Source organism: Haplochromis burtoni, unplaced genomic scaffold, assembly GCF_018398535.1.
Source record: "Haplochromis burtoni strain Fernald_Lab_line unplaced genomic scaffold, NCSU_Asbu1 Contig_40, whole genome shotgun sequence".
Taxonomy (NCBI): Eukaryota; Metazoa; Chordata; class Actinopteri; order Cichliformes; family Cichlidae; genus Haplochromis; species Haplochromis burtoni.
This window is the reverse complement of record NW_024582401.1, coordinates 363,975-380,453: the sequence shown is the minus strand read 5'-3', so window position 1 is coordinate 380,453 and position 16,479 is coordinate 363,975. Positions and strand designations below refer to the sequence as shown.

The 16,479-nt window shown below is 41.2% G+C and overlaps 3 protein-coding genes across 10 annotated transcripts in view; all 3 read left to right on the top strand.

The window, feature by feature from the left end:
• Positions 1-1,040: 1,040 nt before the first annotated feature.
• Positions 1,041-4,154, top strand: rpl31 (ribosomal protein L31). The gene is made up of 5 exons (XM_005920056.3): positions 1,041-1,167; positions 1,614-1,717; positions 2,967-3,092; positions 3,868-3,980; positions 4,065-4,154. Exons 1-5 carry the CDS (start codon positions 1,042-1,044, stop codon positions 4,094-4,096), a joined length of 501 nt encoding a protein of 166 aa, XP_005920118.3. The 5' UTR covers position 1,041; the 3' UTR covers positions 4,097-4,154.
• A 2,980-nt stretch (positions 4,155-7,134) lies between these two features.
• chst10 (carbohydrate sulfotransferase 10) lies at positions 7,135-9,793 on the top strand. The gene is made up of 5 exons (XM_042219917.1): positions 7,135-7,239; positions 7,342-7,454; positions 7,545-7,770; positions 7,895-8,000; positions 8,213-9,793. The coding sequence occupies exons 1-5, from the start codon at positions 7,146-7,148 to the stop codon at positions 8,763-8,765; spliced, it is 1,092 nt and encodes a 363-aa protein (XP_042075851.1). The 5' UTR covers positions 7,135-7,145; the 3' UTR covers positions 8,766-9,793.
• A 3,369-nt stretch (positions 9,794-13,162) lies between these two features.
• Positions 13,163-16,479, top strand: part of LOC102309480 (mitogen-activated protein kinase kinase kinase kinase 4) — a gene marked incomplete in the record, with an annotated part of 39,512 nt that continues 36,195 nt past the window's right edge. For all 8 annotated transcript variants that reach the window (XM_042219914.1, XM_042219913.1, XM_014332939.2 and 5 more), the window contains 2 exon segments: positions 13,163-13,455; positions 13,825-13,890. In XM_042219914.1, coding sequence (XP_042075848.1) covers positions 13,399-13,455; positions 13,825-13,890 — 123 coding nt within the window.

Genomic DNA, 16,479 nt, shown 5'->3' with positions numbered 1-16,479 from the left:
TCTACAGCAGTTCAATTGCTGATAGTAATTATTAATAACAATCGAACTTTGACTAATAAAAACTGGATTCTAGATGCTAAAATTGCATTTTAGCTTTTTCAACGTGGAGTTCTAAGATACTAAGATAAGCCATAAAATCTTTGTTCATACAGAGGAAAATTCTGATGCCACTCTGCTTGGTGCAATGAAAACAGCAACTGGGTGTAGAGTCACAAACATCAAAAATTATATAAAAGGTATACACTTAAAACAATTATCAACATACAAGGGATATATACAGAAAGAAACATTTGGAGTATGATTACAAACAAATATTAATGGTAAAGCGACTGATACTTGCACGTTTCTACTAAACACTGAAAGGACTTAACACAGTCTGTCATAGTTATCCACGTACATATTTTCTACACCTGTGCTTTCAGTGTTAAATTCACACTTCAATTTTGAAGAACCCGTAATTCAATGCCCAAGGGCACTTAAGCATGCAGACTGGAGCAGCCAGGGATCAACCCACCAACCTTCTGATTGGGCAATGACCGGTCACCGGCTCTACTTCCTGAGCCACCTCGGGAATACTATATGGTAGCTAATACATACGTGAACAGTAGTGCAAATAGGTTGAGAGTGAAATAATAATTTACCGGCAAAAGTGATGACAGAAAAAGTATTAGAGATAATGTGGTAAGGAACAGTTAGAATATTATAAGAACACCGTGTTGTGCGTTTGCTTTCAAATGTATTGAAAAACATAACATGTATTACAATTTTCTTGAAATGCACTCAAAACACGACCGATTGAAATGTAGAAACGTTCTAATAGAAACGTATTGTAATAATAGCTGACAAAGTTACAGGACTCTTACAGTGGAGTTTCCAGTGATAAGTAAGGAGCTATTCATATCAATGATTAATACTTTTGCTAATATGATGCGAATCGTAGATATCTTTAATAAGAACTGTTAGTCATTACTCGACAGAAGACAAATGTTACAGCCAACAATTTTCATAAAAGCTACTTCTTTAAAGTTATACGGATTTTTCATGCTAGGAACCATTAGCTCTACGTTTGTTGTTAACGGGCCTCATTCGAAACGGACCGGCTTCCTTTACCCACAACCCTCCACCTTAGCTCAGTCCTTCCGACTTCCGCCTCAGCTAAGAGCCGAGGTGAGTAATTTTTTCAGAAGCTATAATTCTACAATCCAGCACCATCCTATGCTATTAAAGCCACAGAAACGTTCATCCATCGTGTAATAATGCTTATTAGTACTGTATCTGCTGTTATGTGACCATTTTGATGTTGCTGAATGTTTGTAAAGACACTTTAAAGCGACGAAGGAGAAGCACCGGAGCGGTTTCTAGCTGCATGGCTGTCCATGTTCTCCACACACTGCTGGAGTGTTTGTCACTCAGAGCTCAAACATAATACCAGCACTACAGTTATTCTTGTAACGTTTATGTCATTTATTTTCTTATCTAAGCTACATGTTGGCTTGAGTAAGTAACGCTAGCGCGAGCTGTATGCTAGCGTCAGGCTTTTCTTCGGGTTGTGTTAAGTTGTGTTGAAAGCGGACTCAAACTTAAGTATGCGTGTCTTTTCCCCTTCTTTCTAGATGGCCCCAACAAAGAAAGGAGAGAAAAAGAAGGGGCGTTCAGCCATCAACGAGGTGGTGACCAGAGAGTACACCATCAATGTCCACAAGCGCATCCATGGAGTGTAAGTACTGTTGGTGTTATGCCAAAAAACGATTTCCGATATATCTGTTTGTATGTTTAAAATATTTGCTTATGGTGGTAGGCTGTATAAAGCTGCATTAAAGAAGGGGGTCATACAATAAAGAAATTACCTTACTCTTTTATGAAGCCAGGCCTTTTGGGCCACTGAAAACAACTTTATAGACCTGTTATGTTGTATTTGTTGCAGTTTCTGCAGTCCTCTTGGTCACATCTGTTGAAAAAGACACTTTTAATCTCAATGAGAGTTTTTACCCAGATCAACAACGGATACCTAAAAATCACTTTGCCAAAAAGCTGATCTGCTTCTATCTTGTGACAGGAATATTGTTCCTGGCTCAAAATGACTTTTATTGTTAATGATATAATGTTAGAAAGCTCAGTAAGTTATTAACAACAGTTTAAATACCGATTGAAGATTAGATTAAAATATATTAAAGCGACTGCAGTGTGGCTTTGTTGTGTGAGACGGCTGTGCACATGAGCACATTTTGTTTGGATGCACTAAAAGCAATCAGTCCTTTAACTTATTTTACATAAATCTGAGCATTTTAGTAATTCATGAAATGTATTATATAAGAGAACACAGAAGGATCAACGTTAGAAATTCAAATTATATTGGGTCCCCTTGTTTTCCTGAGCACACAATAAAGCAGCGCACATAAAAACTAATAATGCCTCTCTATTAAAAAACAAAATGACATAAAAGCTAGAGACAAAGGTTGTTCAGTGAATAGACAGTGCTTCTAAGTGCTAATCTTAAGTGAAAGGGAGAAAATGATCAATGAAAGAATTTCATTTTTGAAAAAAACTTCCACAAACCAAAATACCCTTTACCTGTTAATCTTGTCTGAGAAATGACAGATCCTTCAGCCACAAAGAAAAAGGGGACATGAGGATTGGGTGAATTTGAGTATTTTGTGCTGTACAGAAGATAACATCAGGGGAACGGACGGATCTTCAAATTCCAAATTAAAGTGTCTGATTTGTTTGATGAAAATCATTTAAAAAAAAATAATAATAATCACACTAACACTTGGACAGTCTGGGTCATTTTTAAATTATTTTACCTAGAATAGGTCTAATAGGAATAAGTCACATACATTTAATTTGTCAGTAACTGTTATCTGTTGCTCAGTGCTGCTGTTCACCCAGTGTTGGCATGCTGAGAAATACTAATCAGGCTCTTTTCTGTTGTATTCATATTAAAGTTGTCCCTTTTTCATTTGCAGGAGCTTCAAGAAGCGTGCTCCCCGCGCCATCAAGGAGATCCGCAAGTTCGCAGTGAAGGAAATGGGAACTCCTGATGTCCGCATTGACACTCGTCTCAACAAGGCAGTGTGGAGTAAGGGTGTGAGGTGAGCTGGTGCCCTCTTCAGATTTCAGCAGCTTCACCCTATTTGCTTTTATGGGTGGTTTGCACTGCGTCCGTGTTTATTCTTACCTTAAAGTCATTTTTTACTTTCCTGCGTATTTATATGAAGGGTTAAAGTGTGCAGTACTGGCTGTCAGTAAGCTCCTGTCACCACAGTGACTTTAGGAACTGCTATATGTCAGCGTGTGCTTTAACAAGTTAGGTTTGTACAAAAAAGAACAAAGAAAGCTGTAAGAAACATTCAATTAAAATTCTGTGCTCAGGTGTGCTGTTGCCATTTTTCAGTCATTCTTTTTTTTTTTTTTTTACTGGTTAGTTGAACTAGTGGAGGTGTTGGTCAGCCTTCTGTGTGCACACAACTGAGATTTATTGGACATAGAGCAAAAGTTGTGCTTAGAAATACAAGATTGTCGGGGAACTTGTTGATGGCTCCATTGCTTTCAGTTATTTGTGATTCACTTACGTCTATGTGGGAAAAATCGAAGTTACCATATTTCTGTCTGTGCTGAAAGTAGGATATCTGAAGGTTTTCTAGTCTGTTTCTCAGCATATGAACAGAAGAAGAGAGGGGAGGTGTTTTTCACTGTTGTGGTTTGCTGTCATTTAATATCTCGATGCATTGCTTAAGATTACACAGGAATTAAAACTGCATGAAATAAGAGTGGCAACATCCTGTGACTGTAGCAGTTAGTAATGTCCCAGCTAATCATTTAGCTTCCTGGTGTTCTTATGTGTGCGCGCGCGTGTGTGTGTCACAGGAACGTCCCGTACAGGATACGCGTACGGCTGTCCAGGAAGCGTAACGAGGACGAGGATTCCCCCAACAAACTGTACACCCTGGTCACATACGTTCCTGTCACCACATGCAAAGGTAAGCATGTTTCTCACTCACTCTCAGGTACCCGTGGAAGTAATGATGACATTTTCTTAATCGTGTCCTCTCTTTTCCCCACAGGTCTGCAGACAGTCAATGTTGATGAAAACTAAAAGTTGTCTCCAAGTCGAATAAATGGAAATAAAAGGACATCTAGTGTTTCCTCTTGCATTTCTTTCTTTTGTCTTTTTTTTTTTTGCTCATAACTGAAGGTTTGATTTGAGATTTGTTATGGATTAACGATGATAATTTTAGGCTAGCAAAACAGTCAAAGTTTGCAAAAATTAAATGAATCTTTACCCTGTTAAAATAACTATTTATAATTAGATGTTTTTAACCTCCTAGGACCTGGTGTCCACATAGGTGGACGTCACATTTTGGGTTGTCTAGACCAGAATACTAAATTTTGCTCCACGAGGGCCTGATATCCACTTACGAGGACATTATACATATGTGCATCTCCTTTTTGTCAGGAACAAAAATCGGTAAAAAAAATAAATAAATCTGTCAATTCTTTGTTTTTTATACTCATCAGTGTCCCAATATGCCCCCAAATCAAAGAGAAATTAAAAATGCATGCCATGAAATAGTTTGGGTCTTAGGAGATTAAGTATAAGTAAGAACTGTCTTTGGGATTTGATGCTCTCTGTTTTCAAGCAAAGCAAAATTACTTTACTATTATTTGGTTTTTAGATAGTAAAGCTCCTGATTGGTCATTGAACGCTACCACTATGACAATACAGTGCTGATAGTTTATAGGGGGAAAAAACAGCTGGATTTATTGGAGCGTGCTGGGTGGTGTTTATTAAGAATATTGTTATGATATTTAATGGAAAATGAATTAGGTGTTCAATTTCTCTAAACAATGGAGTCCACCTGCTTGATGGAGTGGAATATATTTGATTTAATCCGAATGTAGAGATATCAACAAAGTAAACCAAGTCGTCTCTTGAGGACGGTTCTTTTGACAGCTCCCTTTGGAGTTCACAACAGCAGATTATCTGCCTCCATCTCACCTTATCTTCATGTCCTTCATTACATCCCTGAACCTCTGTGCACTTTCTCTTTTCCTCCTGCGTGGCAGCTCCACATTCAACATCCTTTGTTTGGACAGGCGCACAGAAGGGATCGTGGATATATGGAACAATCTCAGTCTTGTCTCTCTTTGTCTCCAAACTGCTCAGTCTGAGCTTTGCCTCTGATGTAATCACTAGGGGTGGGTTTTGATTATCGATTAAAACTGATTCTGGCTTAGATTACGTAATATCGATTCATTAAAATCCTGAATCGATTTTTAAATATAAATTTATTTTGCCCAAAACGCCAGAATTTCTACAACCACCAAACAGCTAAAACAGTAAATGAGAGCACAAAACGCGGACCCGACGCATCCGAATCGGTGAGAATCCGCGGCCTTTCTCACCCGACGGCACATAAGCGGACACGGACACGCCGCGTAAGAATGACCGTCGGGGCTCACTGATTTCGAAGCGTCGGCGGGCGCTTTGTGTTTACGCCCTTTTTGCGCTCGATTCTGAAGCTGCAGGTTTTATCTCTGCAAACAATATTGACTGAACCAGCAGCCAAAGACGATCCAAACTAAGCTTCACATAAACATTATCACGAATTTCCTCTTACTTTTGCTGTTTTGCTTCCACCACGATAAAATCACACTTCATGTAGAGCTCTCCCTCTCTCTAAATCGATAATCAAAACCCACCCCTACTTATTACTTCCAACAAGAAAGCCTCATTTCTGCTGTTCAATACTGAACAAATGTAAACTTTTTAAAATTATGCAAAATTGCAAAATGCTTAGCTGTGTCTTTAATAAATCTCTAACTTTACTCTGCTTCACTTCGTTTTTGACTGCACAATATTTTTAAGGTCATCTGCTATAAAAACCCAGACCAGGAAAACCGCCTTCATGTTTTTCTGTATTTTATCCTCAGTTACTTTGACACAAAGGAATCTGCTGTGATGCTTACACCTTTGATAAAGTCTCACAAGTGTCAGCTTTCTTTTTATAGATATAAAAATATAGAATGTACTGATAAGTGATCAGAATTATAATATTTCTGACTGTCTGAGGCAAAATTTCCACGATTCGATTCGACTCGTGAATGATCGAAATCGACTTCTAGAAAATCAGTGACGATACCCAGCCTAGTAATCCTTCTGTTCTTGTCATACAATGTACTGTAGCCTCTTCATCTTGCTACTCAGGCCTGTTCCTTCTATAATTTGAAATATAAACAGGTGGGTCTGAAATCTAATGGAGCAGCTGGACAACCTGGGGAACAAATATGTAATTAACGCTAAATAAATACATATAATGAATATATATATTATTATATATATAATATATATATATATATATATTCTATATATTATATATATATATTAATATATATATATTATTAATAAGAGTTTGTTTATGCTCTCGCGTCAAATTATATAAATTAAAATGTGGTGTTTCGGGTGTGCTCACGTCAGATCATCATGGCAGCGCTGCCATGCTGCCGCTAAGGGGAGCTCCATTATTTTGTCAGCAGTTGGACGTTGAGAGGACTGGACCCATCAGCGGAGACGTTTCTATGGGATCGTCTAACGGGTTCTCTGGAGTTTGTGCAGCTGCGAAGTAGAACTACAACTTATCAAAAAGGTAAAGCTACGAGGCTGATTTCGATTTTGGGCCGTGTGTGTGTCTGTGCGGTGAGATTTAAACTGGTCTAGCCGAGAAAACAAACGAGCACGATTTAAGTTGTCTGCTTCATGTCTGGGAGGGACAGATGTGGCTAGCTGGTTAGCTAGCTGACCAGTTAGCTAGCTGCCTGAAAGCACCACTATTTAGATGAGCTGACACAGAGGCTGAGAGCATTGCCGTTAGTTTTTCTCCGTACACGGTCGCTAGCCCTGAGCTGTGTAGTTATCACTTGTCTTGAATCGTTATGTAGGATAGCTCACCGTTAAGACATATGATTTAACAGGTTAGTTTTAGCGCCAGTCAAGTCCTATCTCCATTACCTGTGTGTGTGTGTGTCTGTGTGTGTGTGTGTCTGTGTTTGTCTGTGTGTGTGTGTGTCTGTGTGTGTGTGTGTGTGTGTGTGTGTGTGTGTGTGTGGTTCGTGGGGTCGCTCGCGTCAGACCTGTGAGAGCAGGTATGCGGCACTACTGGCTGCTCATCGGGGCTTGCGGCTGGGTGCTGCTAATCCTGATGTTTCTCAGCAAGTTCATCAGCTTCAGAGCTGTTGATGGTAAGCCACTGGACCTGTTACGGTGATAGCTACAGGCGGGAAATCCCAGGAGGGGGGATTGTGATCAGTCCCATTTGATTTATGTGTTTGTTTGTTTTTTAGATTACGGAGAGAGAGCTGGAAGTCAGAGTGGGACAGTACCAGGCACTAAGGTGGTGGTCAAACCCATTGGGATGTCCAGCCCTGAAAAGCAATCTCCAAAGTCATCAGATCAGGTGACTATTTACTGATTGCTAATTATAACTAATCCATGCCATTGGCCTTTTCTCTCCTCTACATAACTCTAAGTTGTGTATGTTTCTCAGCCTACAGCAGTACCCGCAGTGGCAGATTGGCAGTCAGTCGCCCAGAAGCGAATCGAGCTGCTCTCGACAGTGTGTAAGAACAGCAGCCTGAGAAATCTGACACACGTCTCCATCAGCAAATTTGTCCTCGACCGGATCTTTGTCTGTGACAAACACAAGATCCTGTTCTGCCAGACGCCTAAAGTGGGTAATACACAGTGGAAGAAGGTCCTCATTGTACTCAATGGTAAGTATGGACAGGACGGAGGTAAAAGCAGTGCTGTTCTTTTTAATTTCATGCCTATTTGTTGAAGTAGTTAATTTAGATGAGTTATAATTATTATTATTATTATTATTGTTGTTGTTTGCAGGGGCTTTCCAGACTGTGGAGGAGATCCCAGAAAACCTTGTTCATGACCATGAGAAAAATGGCCTCCCTCGCTTGTCGTCCCTCACTCAGCAGGAAATAAATCACAGGTGTGCTCGTAGTTACATTGATAAATGTGGACTTATCTGGTTGAAGTAGTCAAACGTACTTCCTTAAATAAAAAAGCAAAAATGAAGCAGCGCTGCTTCTTCTGAAAGATGCTGGCACATAGATTTCAATAACTTTCTGTCTTGAATGTAAGGAATGCAAGTTCAAGTGTTTGTGGCTTACGCTAACGTTTATCTGCCTCGTACCTCAACAGATTAGACACCTATTTCAAGTTCTTCATTGTGAGGGATCCCTTCGAGCGCCTGATCTCTGCATTCAAGGACAAGTTTGTGAAGAACCCCCGCTTCGAGCCGTGGTACAAGCACGACATAGCTCCGGCCATTATATGGAAATATCGCAAGATTCACCGCAACAACGACCTCGTCGCCTCCGGTCTCCACTTCGAAGACTTTGTTCGCTACCTCGGCGATATGGAAGGCCACCGGCGTATGGACCGGCAGTTTGGCGAGCACATCATCCACTGGGTGACGTACGCAGAGCTGTGTGCGCCGTGCAAAATAAACTACAGCGTGGTCGGCCACCACGAGACGCTGGAACAGGATGCCCCGTACATCCTCAAAGCGGCAGGCATCGACACACTGGTGACCTACCCTGCCATTCCTCCAGGCATCACACGCTATAACAGGACCAAGGTGGAGCACTACTTCTCAGGCATCAGCAAGCGAGACGTCAAGCGCCTCTACGCACGCTATCAGGGCGATTTCCATCTGTTCGGCTACCCAAGCCCAGACTTTCTACTGAACTAAGGCAATTAACACCGACTAAAAGACATGTTTGTTTCTTAAATATATAAACCAGCTTTGATTTGCTGCGAGTGAGTTGGACTGTAATTAACAGTCAATTCTTTCTCATGAATGCAAAATGCTGCCTAATATTAAGACGTTTAACAGCGTGTTTGTGCAGATAGAAAATGTAACCGATGAGCAAACGTAGGTGCAGGATGGGGTGTGAGAAGTCGCCATAATGACACTGAGCAGTGAATAACCACAGATTCTATTAGGTTTTTGTTGGTGATGCTGAGGGGGAGCGTCAGCATCAAATGTATGGTACACATCAAGTGGAGAACACGTTTGTAATATTTATGATTAATTTGTTCTCTGTAAATTTTTTTATATGTAATGCCAGGGATGCAGGACGGTAAACCCTGTAACGTAGCTGTTATGTATGGATCGCCTGTTTCATTAATGGATGTTGCCATATGCTTCAGACAGCGTCCTTTTCAGTACCTCTTCCTGTAATGCCAGATACAGGCGCAGTAGACCGCGTGTGTCCGGGAGCACAAAGATGTGAATATAAATCAAATGATGAGACAGTCGTGTTCTCGTGGATTTCAGAATTTCCTTTTTTACATTTTGAAAGCTTTTTTTGTTTAAACGTTTGGTTTTTCACATATCATAATGTGGAATCAAAATGAAGCCCTGGACTGTGTTGTGCCAACTACTCCAGTTTTTCAGCCTTTACACTACACCTGATGTATATTTAGCTGTTAATGCTTTCGGGTCGTTGAAGGAAACTGGCACTGGATTTTTAAAAAGGCTATTTTTTTCAATTAGAAATGTACTATGTAAATGTCCTTGTCTTTGGAATTCAACATTTCTATTACGTGTTGCTATTTATAATATTATTAACCCGCCGAGTAGTGGCGCAAGAGGTGTCCCAGTTGTAAAAAACAAACAAACACTGCTGCGTCTCTGCAACCTCTGGGTGACCTTTTGGACAGGTGGTTGTGTTACAAAGACGACATGGCTTGTAATAAACTTGCTGGTCAGTTGTGTGTTTCTGTGTTTGTTTTCTTAAATATTGCTCAGGTGTGCATTTTACTATTATAATAGCTGATTATTTTGGGGGGGGGGTCACCACAAGCTGATCCACTCCCTCCATCTCACCAACCCTGTTCATCTCCTCCTTCGCTGCATCCCTGAATCTTCTCTCCTGCTCTGAAGCTGATGTCGCTGCAATAATGTCAAACATCCACAGGGGGGGCAGCAGTGTATTTAAAAGTGAGTGCTTGGTGAAAGAAGCCACAAACCTCCTTGAACCCTTTGAACTTAAATGTCAGCACACCAGTCTGTTGAATTGACATTTAAGTAGAGGGCTTTAAGGGCAAAACAAATACTTCATAGCTGTATGCAAGCATCAAAGAGGCTCAGGGCAAGGACAGGAGTTTGCATCGTCAGTGTCAAATATCCAAGCTCACACTGTGCAAGGTGGATTTAAGTTGATTTACACAGAGCATAAGCTTCAGTTAAGTGTATTAACCCCGAGTGCCTCAAAGCTTTGTAGCTCGCGTGTTTGTTATACGTTCGTCTGCCAGGTTATCTCTCCCTCGTGCTGTCCGACTGGTTGGTCCTGTCGTTCCACCATGGAGATAAAGTTTGTTTGAGCAACAGATGAACGCTCCATTGTGCAGCTGTGACAAGTAACAGCAGCTGCTGGTGTTCACACAGAGATCCAGGGTTGTAAAAGTCCTCAGGAGTGTCGGTGTGTGTATGTGGGTTTTTTTTTTTAATATGATCTGTTTATTTAGCACTGCTGCAGTTTAAGTGTGGACCATATGAATCACATTCGTTCATATGGACAGCAGAGGTTAACCTAAATCAGTGAAGTGACTGCAGGTTTGCTTACACTCCTTTGACCAATGAGTAGCCTGTTGGTTGATCTTCATTATTTGGCTGTACAGTATATCATTATTTCACCTTAGAAGCCAGTGTTGTGCATGCAGGCTCCAGTCATGGTGAAATTAAGCTGTTTTATTACAGGCTGCTCCCTGGAGTACACTTAGGTGCTGCACACGCACACAGCAGTAGCATCACTCCCGAGATTGCTCACTTGCCACACCCATGATTACCAATATTGACACTGAAGTCTCAGGCGCGCATGTCCATATGGATGCTGTGGTGGGGGCTCTGCTCCCCTGCCTGTCTCTGTTTATACCACCTGTCCTTCTGCTCATGCGGCAGAGCTGCATAAACACCGGGCCTGCAGGCTGATGGCGGTTAGCTGGGGGGGGGGCAGTTCATTTAATATCACCTCGGTGGTCACGCTTGATGCACCGAGAGCCCAGCCCTGTTTGTCTATGTGCAGCCGACCGGCTTCCTGTGTCTGTGCGGCTCTCCGGCAAAGCTGGGAGAGCAGCGAGCAGCAGAGCAGCGGAAGTGTGGGTGACTGACTTTCAAGTTAAAGTGTAGCATTACACCCTTGGAAAGCAGGTCGATATGTGATCATTCATCACGTGTTTACTTCCAGGAACCAGTTTAAGAGGTTTTATAATGAGCATTGCCTTAGCAAACATTACACAGCTGTGTGAAAATCTTGAGCCAGCTCTCATTTCCTCGTGTTTTGCTAGAAAAATTAAAAACTTGATGCAGTTATCTATTGAAACATGCGCAAGCATACTGGTAAAACTGTTAAAACTCCAATTTCTGCAAGTGCAAACGTTTAACTATGCGTTTAATCAATTAAATACCTTATTATAAGACAAAGAAGAGCAACTTTAACACTATTTCTCAGTTTTTTACAGCATGACTCTTTGTGTAAATTGAGACAAGAAATGTGTAAAATTATAGAAATTTGTCACTTAATGAAGTTAGTAGATTGTGAATGGCAATGAAGGAGGTTTTTACATGTAGGAAAAGCAGCAAAAGTCCTAAATGCTCACCCTTTTCAAAAGAAATCCAGTGGGCCAAATTGGGGTCTTTGCCTGGCTGATTCTGGCCCCTGGGCCTTATGTTTGAAATCCCTGCAGTAGATGGATCAAGGAGGGCCAGATGCATCCAGTGTCAGGTCTTTGCTGAATTTTCTCCCCCATTTCTTAATGAAACAACTTTCAGATACTGATCATCTTCTGCAGATATATAAATATATATATTTTAACCCTGCCATGCTCTCTGCTGCCATCCACTTTGTCCAGTTTCCTCCAAGTTTTAATAACACACTTCACACTATGCAGAGATATGCCAACTTTTTGGCTGATAGCTCATACTCTGCTATCTATCATTGGTATTTTTTCATGATTCAACAACAAAAAAAAAGTAAATAAATGATGTGTTTTTGTGACAGGCTGCTAGCAACAAAGTGCCTGAAGATACAATCTAAAATGCGTGCTTTGCCATTTGTCTGTTGTGTGTAGACACAACGCTGGTTCATTCCCGTAGTTAGGTCAGTGTTAAGTTGCTAACATAACAGCAAACATATTCTTCCTCTGAAAATGTTTCAGTACAAGGACTGGGTTGAAAGTGAGTGAGATCGCCCGGCTCTTTGGAAGCACAATGTGTTAAAATAAGTGATGAGTCAAGACTTTTGCACAGTACTATGTCTCGATAAAGTAAAAAGGCTTAGCAAGTTAAAAGGGCCATAAAAGAAGGGGTTAATACCCTTTTTTTCTAACTCTAAAATAAAATGAAAGTTTTTAATGAACAAAAATATACAAACAAAATATAACAATAAAAAATAAAATACTAAATAAACGAAAAATACAGATGTCTCAAATTAAAAACAAATGAGTTATGAATCATTATCGTAGATCATGCTATTAACTCTCTCAGTTGAATAAATGAAACCATGAAACCATAATTACGTGATGACGAGGCTCTGCTCACTCAGCACTTTTTCCTTTGATACTGTGCACTCATGTTTTTACACAGTGTGTTTACACTGTGGTATCACTGCGTCCACCTACACTAAAATCCTCAATATTTCCTCCTCCAGTGGTTAAGGTCTTATGAGAATGCATAAGCCATAAGGTCATGTGAAAGAAGAAAAATATCAATTTGCTTCCTTTCTCACTGTAATGTGTGGTTTCATGTCTTTATCTAAGCCACTGTGTTTTGAATTATTATAGTTTTGGTTTTTAGCTAACACAGATGCTCTCAGTGGCACCTACAAAGTAAGCTAAGTAAGGGTTAAGGATTATTTGGCTGTTTATTTACACTTTCTGATCATGCACGTTATTTTCTTTCAATCAAAGAGCGTTTTTTTCTTCTGAATTGATTTTATTCAGAAATATATACTACAGCATAATGTAATATTTGTATGTGCATTCCAAATTTTATTTTAAATGTTTTTCAAAAAGAAAAAAAAAAGTAGAATTCTCAAAACGATTTTAAAAGTTGTTTTATTTTTGAAAGCGCTCGCCGGAAGTAAGAGTTACCAGTCACGTTTGACTCCAGTGGCAGTAACTGAGAGAGGAGAGCGAGCAGGAGTCCGCTGCTGCCACCTCAACATGGAGTAACGAGAGCTCAGCGCTTACTGCTAAGGAGCGGATCCCAGAGAGAGGAGACCCCGGCGGCCTCTGCTGTAATTTATCCCCCGAAGTCCCCGCAAATGATTCAGCGGACACTTTTTGCGAAGGCGAAGGAAAGCTCGGCTTTTATTTGAAAGATGGCGAACGACTCTCCAGCTAAAAGTCTAGTAGACATAGACTTGGCTTCATTGCGGGTGAGTGCTGCTGAACCGAGCGGTTGTTTTTTTTTAATGTTTTAAATTTATATATATATATATATTTCCTCTTCAGTTTGCTTTGATTTTTATTCAACCCTTCGTCGTTCAGTGTGACTTGTAGTAGCAGCAAGTTTGAGCCTGCTCTCCTTGTTAGAGATGAAGTATTGAAAATGACCGCTGAGCCATAGCGAGGTGTTGCCAGTGTCTGCTTTTCCTTTGTTCGAGATGCGTTTGGCATGTAGGGGAGACCAGGACGCAACAGCTGGCTCACAGTGCACAATGTTGCTTGGACGATTTATTTATTTATTTTTTAAATGCCATTACTTTAAATTGAAACACCTTTCTGCCTTTTTCCCCTCTTTCCAGGATCCAGCTGGGATATTCGAGCTGGTGGAGGTAGTTGGAAATGGCACCTATGGACAAGTATACAAGGTTGGTTGGAGGCGCAGTGCATGGCCTGTCCTGTTTTCACAGTGGAGGCTCGGCACTATGCTTTTTTTCCCTCCCCCCCCTTCTTATCAAACCAGGGAACAAAGAAAGTGGCATTAAGCACGCATGGGTTCTAGATGCTATTGCACCACATTGTGGACAGTTAATATGGTAGAAAGTCTTTCTAGTTCATTGGTGTGATTAGAGTCTGGTGTTATTGTTAACTGTTCAGCTGGGAAGTAGGGGTGTGAGTGAGTCAATCTGCTCTGATGCATCACCTGCCTTTCTAAAATGTAGGTGGGGGAGAGACAAGCGTGGAGAGTGTCACAATCCTCATGGCCTCACTCTAGTCTGCAGCACCTTCATTTTTCCCCCCCTTCTTCTAATTAACAAAACCAAATAACATCCCGTTCAAATCCAGACTTTCTTCCAGTTCAGTGGATGGGAATCCCTCTCTGTGGACCATCTGCTCTGGTGTCGCATTTCCCTGCTGAAAATTAACATTGCTGCTGTTGACAGACATCTCCAAGGAGGGACAGCGAGACTCAGAAGACACAGATGTGTGTTTTTTAGTGGCCCGTGCTGCAGCACAGCACCCTTCATGTGCTGTTGTAGTTGCAGCTGGTTAATCAGATCCATTAGCATTACGCAGACTACCAAAAAAAATCACTTTCCTCATGCACTAAGCTGAGTATTTCATTCTGACAGCCCACAGTGCTCCACTGACCTGCATTCAATCTCCTAGCACGCTCCACTCCCAGGATCGCCCCCGCCTCAGCTCGCAGAGCAGATCCATCTGTGTGCATGTGAAGCCACACCTGAAAGCACCCCTGTGCAGTGTAAAAGGAAGTGTGATGCATGTGTGCTGTCTTCCCACCAGACTGCTTCGAGCTTGACCTATGAGATGGAGAATTTGTGCGTCTCCGTCTTCTTTTATTATTATTATTATTATTATTATTATTTTTTGGGTCCTCTTTAATCTTTTGCTCCATTCAGTGTCCAGTACTAATTCTATTTGCGAGAGCTGCTCTGTAGGGGAATGGAGAGCGTGTACAAGAGTGGGCTGTCAGATTAGCTCGCGGTCGACACACAGACGCAGGGGCCTGCACAAGATAAGCCAAACTGCCTATTAGCGAAAGCATGGCTAATGCTGGAGCTCTACTGCTGCAGCTTCCTGTTGATCAGCTGTCGATCAGCAGCCTGGCTGTCATGTTAAAACGGCACGAGCATGTGGCCTGTGAGCATGTGCAGTGGGACTGAGGCGCTAGAGGAGGTGGTGGTGGAGGGTGTAACTGGTAGAAGAGCAGCTGTCCAATTCCAGACAGAACCTGCTCACCGCTCTCACAAAGCTTAGCTTGTCCCCTCGCTCTTTTTGGGTCTCCCAGTCAGTCAGATCCACAGAAAGGAGGTGTTTGTCTGTAGGGTTTCAAAGTCGGACCCACTGAATAATCACAGCAGCCCCCAAGTGAAAACGGGGTGGGGATTCTTCTCCCTCTGAGGCCTTTGCTGCTTTGTCCAGCACTTGGTCACAGTGTGCCAGCGCCCCCCCCCCCCCCTTTTTTTTTTCTTCTTTGTGTTATCTTATGAAAAAAAAAAATGTGACTAAGCTTCTTTACTCTGATTTTGTGGTGACTTTTAATTCCTTTGAGAGCTTTGCTTTTGTGGTTTTTGTTCCTTTTTAGGCAGATTATTGGGAGTAGAATGTCTGCTCTCCATTAAAAGTTGGTGTCAAGCGTATCCATGCATATTTTGCATTCATATCAGTCTTCTGACAACCTTACAATAAAGTGATCGTGACAGTATCCACTCTAATCACTGAGTCCTGTCTAATATTGATATCTGATATGTCATTTTAGAGCACAGAAAGGAGGAGGAGGGACTAAAATGATTTGTTTTAGTTTTTGCCAGATTTCGTGGTTTTCTAGTCCTCATTTTACCAATTTTACATTTTTTGACATTTTTCAGGCTGGTGCTTGTGTTAAACGAGAAATTTGTTTGGAGTAATGTAGAAAGATTTTCATCACTGGAAGGCATAAAATAAGCTATATGAGTGTGATACTGACACAAAGTCTTGTTTTGACCAATAGCATTTAAAATGTATGCATGGCACTTGTGCTGTGTCCTCCTACTTTCAGCTTTACGCTTTATCCTCAAAGATTAATGGAGGACGCCTTTTCTCTAAGACCCAAATTGCCATGTCAAGGTTCGTGTGGCCATGCTGCGTTGCAGTGCTCTTTGCCAAGAGGGCATCCGTTGCCACTGGAGAGATGCCAGATTACAGTTGCTTCTGAAAACACAGCACAGCAGTTTTTGACTGAAAGCCATAATGAAAATGACTTTTTAGCTAAAAGAAAAAAAATAGAAACCTCTTTAATATTGCTTTGACCAACAAGCTGATTGGAATGAAAGCCTGGACCTCCAAACAGATTGGATGCACTTAATCTAACTTGATTCATAAATTTTATAAACAATATGGTTGTGTACTTTAGCTGAAACGCCAGCATATAAATTATAAATATAAATATTAGTCCAACCTGTAGGGCTGGGCCATATTATACCGTTCACGGTAATACCGGTATAATGTTAGGCAAC